The sequence below is a fragment of the Postia placenta genome (genome assembly GCF_002117355.1).
Source record: "Postia placenta MAD-698-R-SB12 unplaced genomic scaffold POSPLAscaffold_11, whole genome shotgun sequence".
Lineage (NCBI taxonomy): Eukaryota > Fungi > Basidiomycota > Agaricomycetes > Polyporales > Adustoporiaceae > Rhodonia > Rhodonia placenta.
Genome location: NW_020169842.1, coordinates 149,736 through 168,829, shown reverse-complemented (window position 1 = coordinate 168,829; position 19,094 = coordinate 149,736). Strand labels below are relative to the sequence as shown.

Here is a 19,094-nt window from a genome sequence, read left to right as displayed (position 1 = left end):
TTTATGGTGCTATCATTGAGTATTCTCAGAGAGCATCCTTGTGTAAAGTTTGGAATTAGGAGTGGGCGCCTCACACTCACTCGCCAACTTCGGTCATGGCCACATTGAATTATGTAGACATACCGTCCTACGCGACGCGTCTTCCTTCTAATCCCCGTGCAGACACTGCTCGACCTTCCCCCAAAGTCATTACCGCTCTCCCTCGGCCTGAGCTGTCTTCATCTGCCGCTTCCTCACCAGTGTCGTCGCAGCCTCTGTCCTCCACGTTATCGCCTTCGAAGCTCGCCCTTAACAGCATTCCACAACTTTTGCTTTCGTCGACACTTTCCATTCCTGCAAATGCTTCAGCCACGCCTCGTAGCAACAGCTCAATATCAGGAACGGGCGGCGCAAAGGGTGTTCCCCGCCTCCTCTCGGGGCGCGACCCGCTGTCAATCCCCATCACGACCGTCAACTTCAGGCGGTTTGTATCGAAGGTCGGGCCCGTGTTCTGGCTTCAGGACAGGCTCGAGGAGATAGTGATGTGGAGGAAGGGATCCAAGTATACTGGCGTTTGGATGGCAACATATGCGTTCCTCTGTGCGTCCGTCCTCCATCTCTCCATCGCACGCTGTGCTGACAGCAAATTGAACCGGACCAGGTTACTTCCCAAGATTGTTTCTGTTACTCCCATATGTAATTGTATTGTCCGTAATAATTGCGACGCACCCCGCCCTTAATCATCCGGATGAATATGATTGCGAAGAGGCGAAGGCGCCAATCCCTCCACCGCCACAAACGGCCGAGGGGAGCGTGGACTGGCTGGCCAATGTCCAGGCTATCCAGAATCTCATGGGCGCGTTGTGAGTCTACCATATGGTTAGGAGTATCTGTCCCAACGGCTGAAAACATATAGCTCTGACGTCCATGACTTCCTCCTGCCCGTCGTCCCTCACTTCACGCATGGAACATCATTGACTCCCGTCCTCTTCTCTCTCACCCTCGTTGCGTTTTTACTCTCGTTGCCCCTACTAGCGCTCGTACCCCTCCGCACCACCTTCCTCGCTCTAGGTCTTCTACCGCTCCTGTGTACGCATCCTTTCAGCCGGCAAACGTTTCTCCCCGCTCTACATAATCTCTTCCGCCGGCTTTTACGCGCACGCCTCGCGTGTCTTGTGGACAACGACCGCCTAGACGACCGGCACTGGCGCGCCGAGCTGCGCGAGGCCGAGCTTTTCGAGAATGAACGTTGGAACGCGGGCACGGGTACTGGCGCAGAGGACGACGGCGAGTGGGCGAAGGGCCACCTGAAGCCGGGTGAGCGGAAGGCGTGGACGCGCGGGCGGGATGGGTGGAGCGGGGTCGACGAAGACGGGGCTAGCGATGTCAGGTCCGTCCGCTCCTTTTCTTACAGCATCTCGCGTCCAGTGCAGCGAGGAGGACAGCCGCTGATGTGCATTGTGCAGTAGTAAGCTCACGTTTGCGCTGGAGCCGGGCTGGGCGTTTGTTGAGACAGAGGACTGGCGGCCAGACGTCGAGGGCGCGTGGGCCGTGCTTGCGAGCGCGGATGACGGTACGTTCCTCTTTGAGTTGGAGCGTACGGTGAGGACTGACGTAAGGCTATAGCCGGCTGGGTGTACACAAATGACTCGTGGCTTGATCCGCGGCCTGTTCCGTTGAATGAATGGAAGACCGCTGGGATGACGAGACGAAGGCGGTGGACACGGAGAATCTACTATGATCCGAGTGTTGCAGCGCGGTAATGTTTGTTGTTTGTTGTACCCACGAAGATGAAGACATTGAGCTGTGTATTCGAGTCTTTACCGCGCCTCGATGGTCGCCTGTGAGTATCAAGGGTGCTAGGACGCAAGCCGGAAATACTTCCTCACATGAGGGATGATTGGGTCAGTAGTGGTATCTTTTTCACAATGCCGTGCCGATCACATCATTTTGTGTTGATAGAGTTGCCGGTGGACCAGTGAGGGTTTTGGCTTGAGTTGGTGCCACTGCGCAACGCTGGCCAAGGCGCATGTTGGCGGGCACGCTTATGGTCTTGACTGTGTCCCATGTGGGTACGTGCAATATGATGCTGAGGCTCTTACATGGGATGCGAGTGATGAGTGATTTGTTTGGGTCTTGTGCGCTCACCCATTCATCTCACATGCGGCCGTGATATGTTCGAAGGCGGAGCACGTTGGGTGCCTGTTTGCCGGAGTTCTCGAACACAAGTGCGCGCTATTGCATTGCGCATCTATGGTTGTTCGAGCTGAAGCTCAACTCAGCACCGCATGCTTGAAGGCGGTGAGGGATCCTGCGCAGTACTGAGGATCTTTGGCACTCGAGCCAGTTCAGGCGGTCGACACCAGAGCTCGTCTCGCTGTTATATAAGGGGGATTGGACCTTCAGTGTCTCCAGTAGCGTTTCTATCCGCTTTCCTCTGCTCAGATATGTACTTCGCTACTTCGCTTGTCTTCCTGTCGCTCTTGGGCATGTTTGCCCGAGTTGTCGCTCTTCCTCTGGACCCCATCATGCCTACTATTGTCAGTCTTTATCCTCCGAGTGGATCGACCCAGGCGTCAGGTATGCCTTTGTTTATCCATGCACTTTGACTTTCATATCGAGGTCGATGACAGCTACGACGGAGGGAATCCCTCACCTGGGCCATGGGCCCGAATGTCCTCGGGTTGTTACTGCTCGTGCACTCAGCACTAGTGGTGGTGCGTACTTCCATCTATGCTTTGCCTTCGATGTTTTTCTCACTAAGTCTGTACAGACTCCATGGATGATGTGCCTTGTGTGCCAGTACGGCGTGACTTTCGTTCACTGACAAACCTCACCAGGCTGGCTCCATTGGCCCATACACTTGTCTCTAACAATACGCTTTCAATCAGCACCTCACTTCCGCTACTCATCTGCTACACGTGCTCATGTGATGGACTGTCCTGTACCCGACCGACCAGTATTGAATAAGGTGGTGACTGTTTCAGAATCGGATTACTTGTTGCACGCCTCTCAGAACAAGATGATTCGGTCGGTTGGCCCCGCCATTGAAATTATGGACACACGGATATAAGCAATGGTAGGACTCAGCGGCTGTTAGGTAGCCAGTCACGTCCAGGTGAAACAGTGAATCGACCACTGTACTGGAGTGGAGGTCCGACTTCAAGTGCTCAATATTAAGGCAAGCTGATCACTCCCAGCTATATGGCGCGGAGAGTCCTACCAGAATAATTGGTCGGTGGGGAAGACAATCATGAGTGCTTGCGAATAGTGGTATCTCTTGCAGAGTCCGGCGTGGATCACAAAGTAGTAGGATGCCTAATCTTGGAGCCACAGTAGTCTCCGCTCACCTGCATGCATCGCCAGTCGGTGCGATCTGCAACTATCTCATGCTTTCAGTCTGGGCTATTGAAGTGTTCGATATTTTGTTTCCGACTTTTCCGACAAGTGGAAACCGAGGTATCTCCTGCTCTTTATTGCCGGCTAATTGGGCCTGTACGCATTTCATCATTGTGTATAGCGTATAGCTGCCACAAGCAAGACGCGCAGACAACGCTCGTAGCTGAGGTTATCTTGTGTACGTTCAGAGATGGTCAGGTTGATGGCGTGTCTTGATTGATGGCATAACTCGTCGGCCGTCAGACATTCTATATGACAGAGATAGGAAGTAACGATGTGAATATCGCAATAAACACAGGATATGAGCACAGTGGCTGTCAACTCGATGGGCAGCGACCCGATGGGGAGAGACGGAATCTGTGCAAAGAGAGGGAATCTATGCACAACCAAGAGGTCATGATGCCCAAGATACGTAATGACAGATGTGTATCACTAGTAGGAGTAAACCTATGAAATAACATGATAGAAATTGGAAGGAGCCTTGATGAGTTTTGCTGCTAGTTAGCAATCTATTAGCAAGAGTGCAGAGCGGGTTTCAGCGCCACTAACCTAAACAGTGTCTACCGTGCGCCGGTTGAATCCCTGATCGGGAGCTGCAAGTGCCTGGCGATTTGCAGTGCTCCCCTCATACATTTCTCGCCTGCAAATTGCCGCAGTGGCCGCTTGAGCATCTGAGGGAGAATTTGCCCCGTCGTGGCCATCGTTTGCAGAGTGCGCCTCTCTCGCGTCAAGGTACGCATCTGGCTCACAATCCAGGTCGTCTTCGAAGGCTCCAGGGGAATCCTCGAGCATCTCGCCCAAGTTGCCGATGACCCTTGATGCGAAGTTTAAGGACGAGCTTCCGGGGGATGGCATACTGCTGTCATTGATGTCGGGGCTGCTGGATAAACGGCGGAGATTGAGGAAGAAGTGACATAGCACCACGGTACTGATCCTGCGTGTTCATGGTTCGAAAGTGTGGTCAGAGAAAATGTGTGTGTGCACCTACAGTTCCACAGCGTCGGACATGTCGAAGTGTTCCTAGAAAGACACCGCTGAGCAATTATATATAGTCTTGTGAACCTCGCTAACCCCCATGAGTAGTGTGACCACAACGTCGGCTGCATTGAGCCCGAATACCAGCCTGTTATAGTACACTATAGTATATCCTCAGGGGCGAAAGAATATACTTACGCAAAGTGGACAATACCTACATACAGATTTGCATCAACACAATAACACTCTGTATTGAGGTAGAGTACGCACCATCCAGGAACAACACGGCTATAAGGGATTTTCTGCTATTCAATGCAGTCACTGCTCGGTCGGCGCGCGTTGCCTGCCATGTTGAGATGACGACCAGAAGATTTGACATGAAGGCACATATCCGGGTGACGAGAAGCACTAAGAAGGCAATGAATGCGCATCATATTCCGGTCCGTGGGACATGCATATCAGCTGCCTTACATCTAGAGTATCCCGTCAGACTTCAGCAGGTGTGATTGGTTACTGATGTGACGTACATATTACTCTTGAATGTGGAGTATGAGTATCCGATAACACAAAGCTCTGCAGTACCGTAGGTCAAAACTGTTTTAGACTCGCCATACTGTGAACGATGCATTAATAAGAGATATAACATATACAGGGGGTTGTATACTTGCAATGTTGGTAGCAACTGGCACAAGCCCCAACATCATCACGACGGTGGCCTTCGTCCATCGCCGGCCGTCAATCGCATAGACTCGGAGCGACGCAAATGCTGCCAGCCACATGCCATTAGACTGCTACATTGGCGAAAGAAGGCAGACACACCTGCCTGGGCAATATATGTCCCGCAGGCAGTGCCTATGTAGACTTGGGTTGTGATGAAGTAGCTGTAAGCGAATATAGTTGAGCATGCACGTGAAGCACAGTATAAGTCAAAATATAAGTCACCCCTGAGAGTGTCATGAGCTAGAATGATTAGGAACCGAAGGGAGACTCACTTCACATGGTATCACGGTAGTGGCAACGACAAACATAATGACATTCATTAAGGTCACGTAGCGGAGAGCTAGGTATAGAACAGTCGCTCCTGTGATTTTGCGAGACCAGACAGCCCGCCACTCCAGATTGAAGGAGAGTATGGAATCGTACGCAAATAGACCTAGTCTGTGTATCAGTGAGGGCTGCATTGACGAGCATTGTCATGTACGCACTCATAGCCATGACTTCAATATAGTATTCTATTAAGCTGTGATATCAGGGAACGATATGTATCAAGGCATGACAGAGCACACGCCGAGGAAGTTGGCTTACCTGTACTGATCAGATTGGAGGATTTGGGCTTCATCTGTGCTTGAGTCGGACATGACAACTAGAACGCGATGTAGACGCGTTCGCAGCTCACGTATATATGCGTGTTGAGAGTGGCATCTGTTCATCACGGAGGACCCCTGACTAGTGCCAAACTTAGGCCACTAGGATGTGATGATTTTGCTTCCAAGAAGGCATAGACGAGGGCATGTGAACGGGAATGGCCATCTCAGGTATGCCATCATCATCTGTGCGGATAATCTGTCAAAAATAGAAGATGTCATAGTCGTGGTACTGGAAGTCAGCAAGCGAGAAATGTTTAGCCACCCTGCTTATGTATCATCGCCCGAAGATGTTGCGCACCCTGTGCAGAGTGGAATCCTTGTTTTTCTGCAGATGATTGACGTCAACGAACTTGGCCGCTTTGTACGATACCATACGATTTCCAGACGTGCAATCTCAAGTCCTCCCTTGCGTGTGCTGCAGGACCCGCTAACGGGCTGGAATTCCGCCTTGTCTTTTGTTTCTTGACAATGAATGGCCGATGAGGTGCGAGGTGGACTAGTGAGGCCTCCACGGCATAGAGGCAGGCAGACACTTCAAGAAGGTGGGTAAAGCAGCAACGACAGACCAAAAAGTGTACCTTGAGCGGAGAACTTCCCCTGGAAGCTGATCGCCGTTCGTGCCAGCCCTCCTGTGCCTACCCAGGTGATGCTTCTCCGCGTTTGGCGGGTCACCTAGACGACATCTTGTCATGACCTATAGCTCGGAATGGTACTATCAGAGCCCTCAAGCAGCTCCTTGTAGTGTCATAGTCCACCCAGATACAGCTGCGTAAATTATAGATCATCAGGCGTTGTTCATACTGGCATACGGACAGAAGATTGCTTGTGAAGTTTATATCCAGCGTTTACTATAACAGTTACAAAACGAATAACAAACCTTCCCACAAACGCCTACGCCCAGGCTGAGGTAGAGAATCGAAGGTTGACATTTCAAAATCACGCTGGCACCGCCCGCGAGGTCAACGGGCCGCGAAGAATGTACGATACACCGGTAGCATGTACTGGGAGAATACGGTGTTCTGGTAGGATTATCGCGCTATTCGAGATTACTTGGGGACGACTCAGCGTTATGTGGCGGCAGGCACAGTCAAGGAACGCTGGCACCGATCAAGATTGATCGGGGGACATACAGGCGGGTCTCATGGTGCATTAATATTATTTGACATCCTTCATCTTGTCTCTCCAATACAACAACCACTGAATTTGACTCTCCTCCAAATATACAGAGACTCTCGTCAGATCACGAGTGTATCTCTACATGTCTGCAACGTCGACACTGCCTACAGCCCTCACGCCGGAAAATGTCCCTCTGCGCAGCGGCCCTCCCACGCGCGAGGAGCTGCTCGTGTATTACCCGGCGAAATTCACCTGGGAGCAGCTCAAGACCTTCATCAACTCTGGGTATTGCTGCTGTGCCTGAGAACAACGCTGATTGTTGATCGATCGTACTGCCGTGCAGGGATCTGGGCCTGCTCAAGAGGGACAAGAAGCTACAGCAGAGGTATGATCAGTGGTCGGCAGGGATTAGGAAGCAGTATGGCAGTATGGGTGAGCCGCGAGCGCTCTTCTTGGAAAAGAAATGGGTCGCTCATCCTGCTTGCTAACTAGTGAACTATCTGCTCACACATCGCCTGCAATGGGGAAAGCGCGATTCGCTTTCCATGCTACACTCTCAGCTCGATAATGCGGAGCCTCATAGCAACGGTATACCTAGTATGAACGGCACTACAGCAGCAGAGAATTTGGAGACCGCACCAGGGGAGCTCCCGCTCATCCCAGCGGGAGCACCGTCCTACTTCACGGCAGACACACCCCAAGGGCTGATCAGCATTATCATGAACGACTGGCCGTACTCCGTCCCGCCTGAGATCGAGCACACGCTCGTCTGGACGCGCCTGCCCATTCTTCCGCCTGCGCTTCCACCGTCGATCGAGAAGCGTCTGCTCCAAGACGGCCTTTGGGGCTTCACAGGCTCGCTCACTCCGCCACCGTCACCCGATCGGATTCCGGAGTACCTCCCGGCGCTGGCGGAATGGGGCGTGACTCTAGACAGCCTCGTGCGCTCACCGCCCGGGACGGAGGAAGAGGAGACGCTCGTGAAGAAGATGGGCGAGCATGTCGACAAGTTTGTGAAGATGCGGTGGAAGGAGAGTGAATGGGAGACGGCATGGTTCGTAAACCCTCCGGTAAGTGTATACATTCGCTATTGTCTTGGCGCTACGCGCTGATTCGAGATTTTCAGCGACTTCAAAGTGTGCCCGGTCTGGCCCATATACACGTCTTTGCGCGTTACAAGTCACGAGAAGAGACCCAGGAGTGGATCGCTGCAAGGAAGTAGATAGATCTAGACCGATATTCAAACGTGTTCATTCACGTTCACAGCACAACATCGTAGAAATCTAGAGACAACGTAAGAACTGGAAGGGATGCTAATAAGGACACTGTACGTAGATCGTGGTGGATGTTGGTATGCTACTGCTGATGTGATATGAGAACAACAATGTGGTATGGTATACAGTGGTGGCCTAAGGCTCTTTCCATACAATCCCCTTGAAAACCCCTTGAACCCAGCGACAAATGAGACGGTGAGGATCATGACTTGATCTGGACCTTGCCGAGCAAGTCTGCGAGTTCGTCTGCTTCCTTGTCTGCCGCATCCTTCTTGGAGAGTTTGTCCACTTCGGTCGCCTTCGCCTCCTCTTCCTCTTCTTTCTCTTCCTCCTCCTCTTCCTCATCATCCAGAATTATCTTCCCTCCTCGCTTCTTCATGAGCCGAAGCAGCGCCGCGATCCCTTCATCGTCCTCTTCGATTTCATTCCACTGCACCTCCAGCATCTTGAGCACCGGAAGGTGCACTTCGAGGCCCTCTGCAAGTAGTGCGTATGACTGTGTCTCCAGGTTGTTGTTCTGCAGTAGGAGCGTCTCTAGTTTCGGGTTCGAGCCGCCAACGAGCACCTCCAGCACAGGCGACACCGAACTCCCCTCGTCCGCGAGCACGCAGTCCGAAAGGTTCAAATGGCGGAGGGATGGCCACGAGCGGAGTGCGGTCGCCATCGCCGCAGAGCCTGCCTCCCCGAAGGTGTTGTCCTGCAGGTCGAGGTGCTCGAGGTCAGCGCAGGCGGCGAGGCCGTGCGCGAGAGCAGCAGCGCCCGCCATGCGGATGCCGTTCTGGGGCATGCGGACCTCGGTGAGGCCGCCGTGCGCGGAGAGCGCGGCAGCCCACGCGGGCGCCGCACCATCCTCAAGGCGGTTGCGACCGCAGATGACGGTACGGAGGTTGGAGCGCTCGCCAGCGGCGGTGCTGAGCTCGGCGGACTTGAGGAGCGCGTTAGCGACGATGGCGCCGCCGGCGGGGCCGAGGCCGTTGTTGTTAAGCTTGAGGATCCGGAACGCGCGGTTGTTGGTGAGGAACGGGACCATGGGGTCGACAGAGCGCCCACCGAAGGCATTGTCGGAGAGGTCGATCTCGATGAGGGTGGTCTTGGGGATGAGCGCGTCGCAGATGGCGGAGAGGGCTTGCGGGATCTCGCTGATCAGACGACCGGTGAAGATGTCTGCGAAGTCGGCTACCTGCGGCGTTATTGGGTGTGAGGGTTGCGGCTACGCGTCAGATAGGTGTTGCTTACTCTCAAGGCGGTCGTTTTCGAGAGAAACTCGGCGAGAGTCTGGGCTGCCTCGACACCGATCGTGTTGCCTCCCAAATGAATCTCCTCGATCGTGGTCGGGACATCCTTCAAGTGAGGCTCGATATCCGCGCGTGTATTGAGCTTGAGCCCTCGTCCCTGAAGCGAGAATATTTTGGACATTATTGTGTTGTGTCGCAGCAGAATCGATGAGTGAGATGGATGAGACAAGTTGCCTTCGAATGTGGCGCTGCAGACAAAATCCTTGGTTGCGTAATCACGTGTAGCGCGATCGAGATGTTACAAATTAGGCAACTCTAATAGTTGAGCGAGCGTTCTGGAGCACCACTGAGGATGAGCTACAGAGGATATTGCATCTTGCAATATCCGTGTAAAATGTCAAATGAATGCGTGTAGAAGTATTTTTGAATATCCCCCCTACTTCATGGTCGCAATTTTACTAGGACAATAATGGATGTGGAAGTTGAGCGCGGGCAAGGGCGCGTATGAGTTTCACGTGATCGCGTTATGACCTCACCGCGAAAGGCAAGTTTCCCACGCTTTACCTTTACCCTGTGACCGCGATGTCGACGCGCCCGAGACCGAGACCGAAACCACGACGCCTGACGGTCGCTACTGCAGCCGCCTCGTCCACCGGTCCATCCTCAATTGTCGGGACTTCACCGCCTCCTGTTTCTGCTGTAGTAGACCTTACTATCGAAGATGAGGATGCTCTCTTCATTCGAAACCGAAATAGGACTGCACAAACATGGAAGAAATTGAATAGAGCTACCGAAGGTACGTTTCCTGCCCTACGGTGCAACTGGCGTTTCTATCTTTGCGTGTGAATGCAGACCGCTCTACAAAACGTGTGCATAATTATTTGTTCTGCGTCTTACGATGAACTGCACGCGCATTCACCCTGCTTTGAGGTGCTGCACAGCCACCGACGATTGTTTTGATCCATCTGTGCAACTCGCTCACGCCCCCCGCCCTAGAAAACGAAGTCATACAACTTACGACAGACAGCTCGGGTGACGAGGAAGGCATTGCTTCCCCTCGCCGTCGAAAGAATCAGAAGAAAGGCCATAAAGAGCAAAGTCTGCCTGCGTGGACACGGGGATCGTCAGCCGTTCATGAGTCAGTCACACTACTGATACTTTTTGTATGTGATACAAACTGTCTTCATAGCCTGTTATCATCGGACGAGGACGAGGAAGCGATCCGGCGACGCATAGAGACACAGACATCGAATGCAAAGGGTGTCGAACAGTTAGCTCGCCCATTCAATGGCAACAACAAACGTCCTAGGAGTCGTTCGAGATCAATAACACCTCCCCCCGCTCTTCCGGCACACGCTTTACAACATGCACGGGATGCGATCCGGTTTGTTTAGTCGTCCCGTATGATTGGGTCTTTCTGCTAACAATGCTTCAGCGAAATCATGGGCATTATCCCGCGAGCACCATCCCCCACTTATGAGGAGGAGGAGTCAGCGGATGTGTTTGAATTAGACCCTGAGCTAGCGCGCATAAGAGCACAGATACGCTCTCAATCAGACAGCTTTGAGACGCCCGCGTCCCAGGATACTGGCGGGCCACCTACTGTAGCTGTCAAAGTTCGATGGATACCTCATCCTCAGAACCCTGCAGCACGATCAGACGTGTGGGGCTTCAAGCTCAACAGGGTGCGTAGGTTCCCCTTGAATGGTACCTTGTGCTTAAATCCTATCAGCATGCTGCTTTTGAAGAATTGTTTGCGGAAACCGCCGACCTTGCACAGGTTATTTGTGATAATCTCCGTGTCAGCTATGAGAACAAACGCGTCTTCCCATCTGCGACACCACATAGCTTGAAAATCTGGTCAGAGGCCGAACTCGGTACGACATTCTCGACGTTCCTTTTTTTAAAATAAGTGCATGAGAGGTTCATGCGTAGTACAGAAGCCTGCGATGTGAGGACGTACGAGTACCTGCAGGACAGCCGACGCCAGCGCTCCCTGTCTGTGCAGCCCGTTGACCTTGGAGACCACTTGCGCTCTAAGGCACGCGCTCCATCTCCCATTCCGGAAGAGTCGGACGACACGGGCGCCGAGTCCGCGTCTGACACGTTCCGGCTTACTCTGCGCTCTGGCAAGACAAAGGATATTGTCCTGACCGTCCGCCCCTCGACCGCATGCGGTGCCATCGTCAAGGCGTTCCTGAAGAAATCGGGCTTGGCTGAGCAGTACCCAGAACCTACTGTGGAAAAAAGAAAGGGGAAGAAAGGCAAGCCTGCCGAGGGGCCACGTCTGATGCTTGACGGAGACAAGTTGGATCCAGCGTCGGAGATCGGTGCTGCTGACCTTGAGGATGGCGACTTGGTGGAGGTCGTGGGGTTGTAGGGTTTCACGGTAGTGTTGTGCTGTCTTCTGTTTTTTTGGTGTTGTACTTTGCTACGCTCACGATGAATATCATGTACTATCGGCGACAGCTTGGCGATTGCAGGTGGCTCGAAGTCTCGGTTGTACGTCAGTTGCGTGCACTCCACTGGCAGCTCGTTATTTTTGTAATCTTTGAAGGCTCAGAAGTGTCAGATGCCCCTTATCCTGGAGTGCTATAGGCTAATTGTAGCTTGGCCTGCGTCCGGGCCCAGATGGAAGTGTCTGGAATGATGAGGTCAGGTGGGTGGCTGAGCTGCAGAATGCAGAATGCTATCGGTGCGTCCGTTTGCAAATAATTCACATAGTGGTTTGACAAGGGTCGTACAACACTGTTCATCGGCGGCGTCGCACCGACCTCATCACGCACAATTCACGAGCGCACCGTCGGTCAACCGGGTACATGGCGTGTGCCGGTAGGCCAAGGTCAATTCTTTGCGGCCGACAAACGCCACCCGGGTTCCGAAGCATCAGCTGCCGTATTCTAGAGAATGCTGATTCTATTTCTTTTGTGAAGGTGTCGGCGTGCATGACACCCCGTGGAGGGTTGATTGCTATTTTCTGCAGTGAGTGTGGGGCGCCGCGGGGGCCCGCACAAACTATCGCGAGGATAGGAGGCAGTGGGGTTAGGCGCGGGGTCAGGGCAAGTTGCCTTTTGGATCAGACGACCGGCCTCGGGATCAGCGAATCTGGCGAGAGCGAGCTGCGGGATGGCCAGGCACTGCGAGGCACGTATTTCGTTTTCGTATTGATCGATCCTGCGAGCGCATCAGGGGTCGATCGCATGGACGGTCAGCGACGATTTGTTGTGGGTGCCAGCGCCGCCAGCGTTCTCCGCCCCCTATTGCGCCGTTGGCAGCTGTTTTTCACTCGGTCCCGGGCGGTGGTCGGCACGGCAATATGGTTGGCGGGTGGAAGCAGGTCTACATTTGGGAATATGTCCCGGGGTCCTGTCTCGTGTGGCACCCGTGATGAACGGAGCGTGACAAGGTCCGTCACCTGGCTGAAAAAAGGCTATAGTCTGTTGGCCGATGTCAGCGTCATGTGGGATGAAGCTGAAGGATGGACGTCTGGACACCTAGTGACTCGTATTCTAGCCACCATGTGCGGATGTCTATCAAGCTGCCCGTTGTAGAGTCACAACCACTTCGGTGCTCGTGCAAGTGCTCGATAATAATGAGAATCGAGATCGAAGTTTCAACATCGGCTTGGTGGCGTTGATCGGCGGTGGCTGCGGGATCAGTCGGGGCTGGGGCTACTACCAAAAACGGTGGGCGCCCCGCGAGAAGAACTGAATTACCGCCATCCTACGTTACAGATGTTGTCACACCAGGGACCCCTGGCATGGCCCAATCAGTGGCTGAGGCACTCAGATAGATCTGCTCATGCCCGCCAACGGTGCGGCAAAGCCTGTGGCCGCATCCGACGGACTTGCAAGATAGAAGCGACGTAACCGAAGGGTCTGCGGGCATATGACTCTCCGCAGGCGCGGTATCGCGCGGTGATTCATGATGCAGCTGTTCTCTTATGTCAGTGCGATAGAGCGCATGGCATTCTATTACATGATTTGAGCCGAATATTGGCTACTGGCAGGGGTGACGACGACACCACACACGTACTATTACGCAGGGCGCGGATGGGCTTGGCCAAGGGCGGGAGTAGGCTGTGCCGAGGGCAAGCCAGTTGAAACCCCATCTCGATCGTACTGATCGAACAGAAGCCCGACCCAGAACAAGCTCATAGCTCATCCATGTTCTCCTATGTCGCTATCATGGGGCCGGCTCCAAGACGCCCTCTCCCATCTGCAGCCTTTTCCCTCTGCCTTATAACGACGCATAGTCCGTGGTGCGTCCCGGGGTCGACCATTCCTCTCGCGTTACCTAACAGTCCCGGTCTTTAGCTGCGTCTCCGCTTCTGTTTCTGACCGGTCGGCTGCGTACATAAAATTACGCATTCTTGGCGACGTTCTCGGCCAGCGCACATCCCGATTCCCCTGCTTCTATCATGGCGCCTACTGTCGGACGTGACCACGAGATGGCCTCCACCTCGCTTAAAGACAATCCCAAGCATCGCCGGTCCTTAAATAATTCCAACAAGGCATCCACCGAGCACGTCGAAAACTCTGACGCTATGATTGAGGATGGTGCCTCCACGACCGACAGTGATGGCACCACGATACATTACACCAAGTATCCAAACAGATGGTCCAGAGTCAGGTATGCGCCCCTTCCCTCCCCCCATGCTCTTTCCCCGTCCCTCTCCGTTTCCCCTTCCCCTCCCCCTTGTCCTTCCTATCCCTCATGCTCTCCAACATCAAGGCCGCTTACGCCATCGTCTCAGGGAGGTTCTCCGAGAGCCTGCAGCAGAATTCTTTGGCACAATGATCCTCATTATCTTCGGCAATGGTGTCGACTGTCAAACGGTACTGTCTACGAGCACCAAAGTCTCGGCGTCCCCGAAAGGAGTAAGGCTTTGCTCATCCCTCTCACTCGCCTACCTTGTGCTCACACCTTTCCTGCCAGGACTACCTGTCTTTGAACTTCGGATGGGCAGTCGGTGCGTTATCTTCGAGCCTTGGCCGTCGCCGCTCTCGGTCCCGACTGACGTCTTCCTTCTATAGGCACCGCGTTGGGCGTCTGGGTCTCCGGCGGCGTTTCCGGAGGGCACATCAACCCCGCCGTTACCCTCGCGCTCGCGACCTTCCGCGATTTTCCCTGGAGGAAGGTGCCAATCTACATGTTTGCGCAGCTCATGGGTGCGCTGTGCGGTGCTGGTATCATCTACGCCAACTACATCCACGCCATCGACCTCTTCGAGGGTGGTCGGCACATCCGGACCGTTCCAGGGACGGCGAGTCTATTTTCGACGTATGCGGTGAGTAGACCTAGCCTCTCGAGAGCGTGCGAGCGGGACGATGGAACTGACTGGCCTGGCCCTGGCGTAGGCTGATTACATGACGCCCGTTTCTTGCTGGTTCGATGAGGTCAGTCTCCTATCATAGTACACTTTGTGATCCACAGCAAATTTACCGTACTCCACAGTTCATTGGAACGGCATTCCTGTTGATCGTTGTTTGTGCCATCACCGACCGCAAGAACGGCCCTCCGCCGCCCGGCCTGGTTCCACTTGTTCTGTTCATTACTATTCTCGGTATCGGTGCTGCTTTGGGGATGCAGACGGGTTAGCTCTTGGTCTACTCTCACAACGCTGCTGTGTTCACTGACCGGAGGACACAGGCTACGCAATCAATCCCGCGCGTGATTTTGGCCCGAGACTTCTTACCGCGATGGTTGGCTACGGCAGAGAAGGTGGGTTCCAGTTCCACGATATCACCGCCGCGCTTCTAACTTCTCACCCGCAGTATTCAATTTCCGACAGTATGTGCCGCCTCATCTGCCTCATGTGTAGACGCTGACTTCACCGGATGCAGCCAATACTGGCTGTGGTGTCCAATTATTGGCCCCTTCGTTGGCGCGTTGGGTGAGTGGAACTTTTTGTTCCCGTCATTCCTCTCTGATCTGTCCACGTGTAGTTGGTACCTTCATCTACGACGCGTTCCTCTTCACGGGTGCGGAGAGCCTGCTCAATCGGCCGTAAGTCCTCGTCCGTCCCTATCGCCTCGACGAACTTCTAACACCTGTTGGCAGAGATGCGAGAGCACGTGCTCACCACGAAAGGGCCATGTCCGCGGAACGTCAAAAGCCCATCGCCGGCGTCGAGATCGTATAATCGCTCTTTGCGCCTGCGGTATTAAACTGTCTGTCCCCACGTATCTGCCACCGCCTTCCTGTCTTTGCTCTTTGGGTGTTTAGTCTACTCTCAGGTAATGTGTTATACTCTGGCACTGAGATTTCGTAGTGGCTACTACTGTACTATTACCTTTTACGACGCGGACCGTGCGGTCGCTTGCTCACGATGTACTGCAACGGATGTGTTACACGACGCTTTTAATGCATCTGAATGTCTGTTTTGTTACTTGAGGCCGCTCGATAAGACTTGACTCCACACGTGGGCACCACCTGACAAATAGCGCAGTACATAAGTCTCGGTAGGGAAGTTAGAAACGCGCAACGTGAGAACATGTAGAAATTGAGTTTATAAGGTCCGCGGTGATTTGATGCACATCAGCTGAAGATTTCGAAATTGTTGGCCCTTGTTGGTCCAAGAATGATGTCACTCTTAAAGATCTGTGTTACGACAAGGTGTATGCGCAGCCTACAGACAAATCACGCTTGAGCAACCATAGGGTAAATTGGTCTGGTATGAGAACGAGGCTAGTTAAAAATGCGGAGCGGAAGACTCACGCGTAACGACCGCACCGTTTATCCACTATGTATCGGGAAATCTCGCTTTTGCCCAGATGCTGGACAACTGAGCGCGAGCATACCCCACCACGGATTCAATGCACTTCCGTGAACACCCAGGGAAATCGATGTCGAGTACAACATTCGGGTGTCTGATTGTAACCGCGGAAAGTGCGCGGTCGAGCATTGCCCAGGGCCATTGCGTCACAATTTGATAGTGGTCTTGTATACTTTCGTAAAGTTGAAAGGAGATGTGGACATGTTTCAGAGATCGGTGAATGGGTGGGATGTCCATGAGGGCGGCGGTGACCCACGCAAACCATTCCGGATCTGGCGCGTGCGCGTAGAGAACTAGCTGCAGTGAAGCAAGACCCGGGTTCCGCGAGAGGTCCAACGGCTTGTAGCGGCACGTTACACCCAGAGAGAGCGATAGATTCTCCAACGAACCCCCTGCAACTTCCAACAGGCGATCGACGGTATTCTGTCCATGTGCAATCGCGGTGTTGAGCAACAGGTTTAGGGTACGAATGCGGGTGGGCCAACGGGCCCACAGGAGCCATTCAATTAGATCGTCGGGCACAAAATCCCACCGCAAGGTTTCCAAATAGACTGTCTGGTCCGTAGCCTCCGAAGACGACGGCCTGCTGAGGGATGCGAGGGGGTGCTTCATGCAGCAGACGTCCTTGAGCTCTAGATGACTAAGTTGAGGAAGCGCAAACAACATTCGGGGCAGGCATTCACGGTCAAATGATGAGCTACGAATAATGAGTTTCCGAAGAGCAGGGAACAACGTGGGCAAGGGTAGCTTGAAGGTGTCCGCGGCGAAGGAACGCAGAAGACAGAATTTGAGCGTAAGGGACTCCAGGCGGGACAGCCTAGTGGAGAGCGCAAGAAGCCAAGCACTGCATCTTCGGTCAATACCGGCGATATGTATCTCGCGAATGAATTCGCAAATATGGGGGGAATGATCCAGTAATATTTGTAGCTTGGTGAGCTGGTTGTTCGAGTTGATATCCAGCGCACTGTAGAGATGATAGCGGCTGGAGGGAAGCCAATCCCGACATGTTAAGCTGCAAGTCTTCAGAACGATTTGATCATCCCATAGATAATCTATGATGTGATCGAATACTTCGGGCGGACATTTTGACATTGCACCCCCGCGCATGCTGCTATGTACGTTCAGAAAGACATCACGATTCGTCTTATAATCTCGAAGGTTTTGACGTTACCACAACTCACCTTATCTGCGAATATGAATACGTACAGGCAAGCTTCAATCCTTTTGAGACGCACTGAGGTGCCCGTTGATTATCGTCACTACGCCGCTAAGCAGGGGCTGGCGGCGTGAGAGGCGTAAGCGCAGCGCGTCAGAATGAGGCCGTCAGACGTTGGAAAGGACGAGGATATCGAGAAGAGGATTAAAAAAACATATATCCGACCGGTATGATCTGACTAGGTCGATATTTGCGCGACGAAACGCTTCGGGCGTAAATAACACGAACTGAAATAGAAGATACAACGCAGAGACGCTCGTGTTGCTCGCCCGCGTTGCTTTACGAGCCTAACACGATGATGCAACGAAGAACTCACTAAGGACATACAGCCAATAGGTAGCACCGGTGGAGGTCTGGGGAGAAGGGGAACTCAAGCTGCTTGGCGTCAAGGCTGGCTTATAAGACGTACAGGTCTACAGGCATGTTGTCAGACAGCCACCAAGAACGCGTAATGAAGTATGTAAATAAGCCTGACAGGTGTCAAACCATGCGCAACGAGGCCGAAGGTCGAGAGAACACTTCTAAAAACGGATGGCTGCGGCTTCCTCCACGCCAAACTTGACGTTTAAGGTCTGGACTTACCACGTCTGGCAATTTCTCAGCGTCCGGTGGTTCAAGCTTCAGTCCCATATACCGCGTACTCACCGGGTGGTTGATGGGAAAGGCCCGAATAAACCAGAGTCCGGATAGAGGGAACTGCGTGCTCACAATCACACGTGTCTGCCACCGAACGTGGAGGAGGCTATAAGCAGAGTGCTGTATCACACAAGTCCCAAGCAAAGCACCGGAAGCACGGTGCTCTCAATCATGCAGTACATGATCACTTTCCGGCCTGAGGTGAGAAGGGACTAGCGGACCAGCGCTAACGACTCGGAACTGTTTTACAAAACGAATTCGGTACGATCTTGTCCGAGCACAGGCCAAACAGACATTGGGTATCCGAACTTCAAACATTTGGTATGTTCTCCAGTGAGCGATCCTAGAGCGCAGACACATACCAAAACTAACAACGAGACTTCCTTCATACCTCGGAAACTCGCCGGAATGATATCCACTCTCGCACATCTCCGAGCAATCCTTTGAAGCTGATGGTATCCACCACAAGTCCAAATAGTTCAGGCGCAACTTGACGCAGTAATGTAATCTCGAGGCCCGGATGGGCTTTTGCAAGAGCGCAGTGCAGGAAACGATAGCTAGAGAGAGGCATCTACAGCAACGAAGATGTGCGCGAAGGGCCTATGCGTCTTCGCAGTGCTCAAGAGCAGTGCGCTGCCGTACGGCGACCACGTTCCCAAGATAAACTTTTAAAGCAGTTTGGGGTTGGATGACAGATCCGGCAGTCTCCACTCTGTGGGGAGTGGTGGAGCGACAAATGCATCAAGCGAGTCCTCGGCTAAGCACAACGATTGCGAAAGGCAGGGCGTGCCAAGATAACTGAAGCTCCAGAGGTAATGGTGCCCGTGAGCATGACGACTACTCGGCGGACGCCCGCTGTGATGGTGATGTGAGGGAATCGGTCTCAAAAGGTGCCCAGCTCGTCAAAGCACAGCACTTGCTTACCGTGAGCGAGCTGTCGAGAGTTTGGTGCTGATTAGCGAGATGCCATGCATGGCAGGTCAAGGAGCAAGCGATGAGCGCGGCGGTATCGTCCCAGAGGTAGTCTATGATTTGATCACGGACCTCGAGACTCGGGAGGATAAGAGACCTCAATCAAGCGCATCGTGATGCTCTGAAAAAATAAATGTTTGGAGGTGC

The 19,094-nt window shown here is 53.3% G+C and overlaps 7 protein-coding genes across 7 annotated transcripts; 4 read left to right on the top strand and 3 right to left on the bottom strand.

Moving 5' to 3' along the window:
* Positions 1 to 95: 95 nt before the first annotated feature.
* POSPLADRAFT_1048175 (hypothetical protein) lies at positions 96 to 3,052 on the top strand (the record flags this gene model as incomplete). Its single annotated transcript, XM_024479457.1, has 10 exons — positions 96 to 579; positions 641 to 842; positions 1,085 to 1,369; positions 1,446 to 1,552; positions 1,770 to 1,822; positions 1,942 to 2,051; positions 2,299 to 2,428; positions 2,525 to 2,559; positions 2,602 to 2,696; positions 2,940 to 3,052. The coding sequence occupies 10 exons, from the start codon at positions 96 to 98 to the stop codon at positions 3,050 to 3,052; spliced, it is 1,614 nt and encodes a 537-aa protein (XP_024336471.1).
* An 875-nt stretch (positions 3,053 to 3,927) lies between these two features.
* Positions 3,928 to 4,732, bottom strand: POSPLADRAFT_1058976 (hypothetical protein; the record flags this gene model as incomplete). The annotated part of the gene is made up of 5 exons (XM_024481106.1): positions 3,928 to 4,312; positions 4,367 to 4,398; positions 4,450 to 4,501; positions 4,552 to 4,567; positions 4,624 to 4,732. 5 exons carry the CDS (start codon positions 4,730 to 4,732, stop codon positions 3,928 to 3,930), a joined length of 594 nt encoding a protein of 197 aa, XP_024336470.1.
* Positions 4,733 to 6,978: 2,246 nt separating this feature from the next.
* Positions 6,979 to 8,058, top strand: POSPLADRAFT_1149549 (hypothetical protein; the record flags this gene model as incomplete). Its single annotated transcript, XM_024486319.1, has 4 exons — positions 6,979 to 7,121; positions 7,180 to 7,268; positions 7,329 to 7,906; positions 7,963 to 8,058. 4 exons carry the CDS (start codon positions 6,979 to 6,981, stop codon positions 8,056 to 8,058), a joined length of 906 nt encoding a protein of 301 aa, XP_024336469.1.
* A 254-nt stretch (positions 8,059 to 8,312) lies between these two features.
* On the bottom strand, positions 8,313 to 9,526 carry POSPLADRAFT_1048173 (hypothetical protein; the record flags this gene model as incomplete). The annotated part of the gene is made up of 2 exons (XM_024479456.1): positions 8,313 to 9,290; positions 9,347 to 9,526. 2 exons carry the CDS (start codon positions 9,524 to 9,526, stop codon positions 8,313 to 8,315), a joined length of 1,158 nt encoding a protein of 385 aa, XP_024336468.1.
* A 401-nt stretch (positions 9,527 to 9,927) lies between these two features.
* POSPLADRAFT_1149988 (hypothetical protein) lies at positions 9,928 to 11,725 on the top strand (the record flags this gene model as incomplete). Its single annotated transcript, XM_024486366.1, has 6 exons — positions 9,928 to 10,141; positions 10,369 to 10,483; positions 10,535 to 10,729; positions 10,781 to 11,030; positions 11,126 to 11,222; positions 11,286 to 11,725. The coding sequence occupies 6 exons, from the start codon at positions 9,928 to 9,930 to the stop codon at positions 11,723 to 11,725; spliced, it is 1,311 nt and encodes a 436-aa protein (XP_024336467.1).
* A 1,896-nt stretch (positions 11,726 to 13,621) lies between these two features.
* Positions 13,622 to 15,732, top strand: POSPLADRAFT_1183344 (hypothetical protein). The gene is made up of 11 exons (XM_024488993.1): positions 13,622 to 13,977; positions 14,102 to 14,225; positions 14,284 to 14,317; positions 14,382 to 14,635; positions 14,706 to 14,744; positions 14,803 to 14,941; positions 14,998 to 15,069; positions 15,123 to 15,138; positions 15,192 to 15,241; positions 15,294 to 15,354; positions 15,409 to 15,732. The coding sequence occupies exons 1-11, from the start codon at positions 13,766 to 13,768 to the stop codon at positions 15,488 to 15,490; spliced, it is 1,083 nt and encodes a 360-aa protein (XP_024336466.1). The 5' UTR covers positions 13,622 to 13,765; the 3' UTR covers positions 15,491 to 15,732.
* Positions 15,733 to 15,885: 153 nt separating this feature from the next.
* POSPLADRAFT_1048170 (hypothetical protein) lies at positions 15,886 to 19,059 on the bottom strand (the record flags this gene model as incomplete). The annotated part of the gene is given in 7 exon segments (XM_024479455.1): positions 15,886 to 15,976; positions 16,149 to 17,143; positions 17,305 to 17,357; positions 17,918 to 18,059; positions 18,367 to 18,546; positions 18,900 to 19,000; positions 19,020 to 19,059. The coding sequence occupies 7 exon segments, from the start codon at positions 19,057 to 19,059 to the stop codon at positions 15,886 to 15,888; spliced, it is 1,602 nt and encodes a 533-aa protein (XP_024336465.1).
* Positions 19,060 to 19,094: the final 35 nt, after the last annotated feature.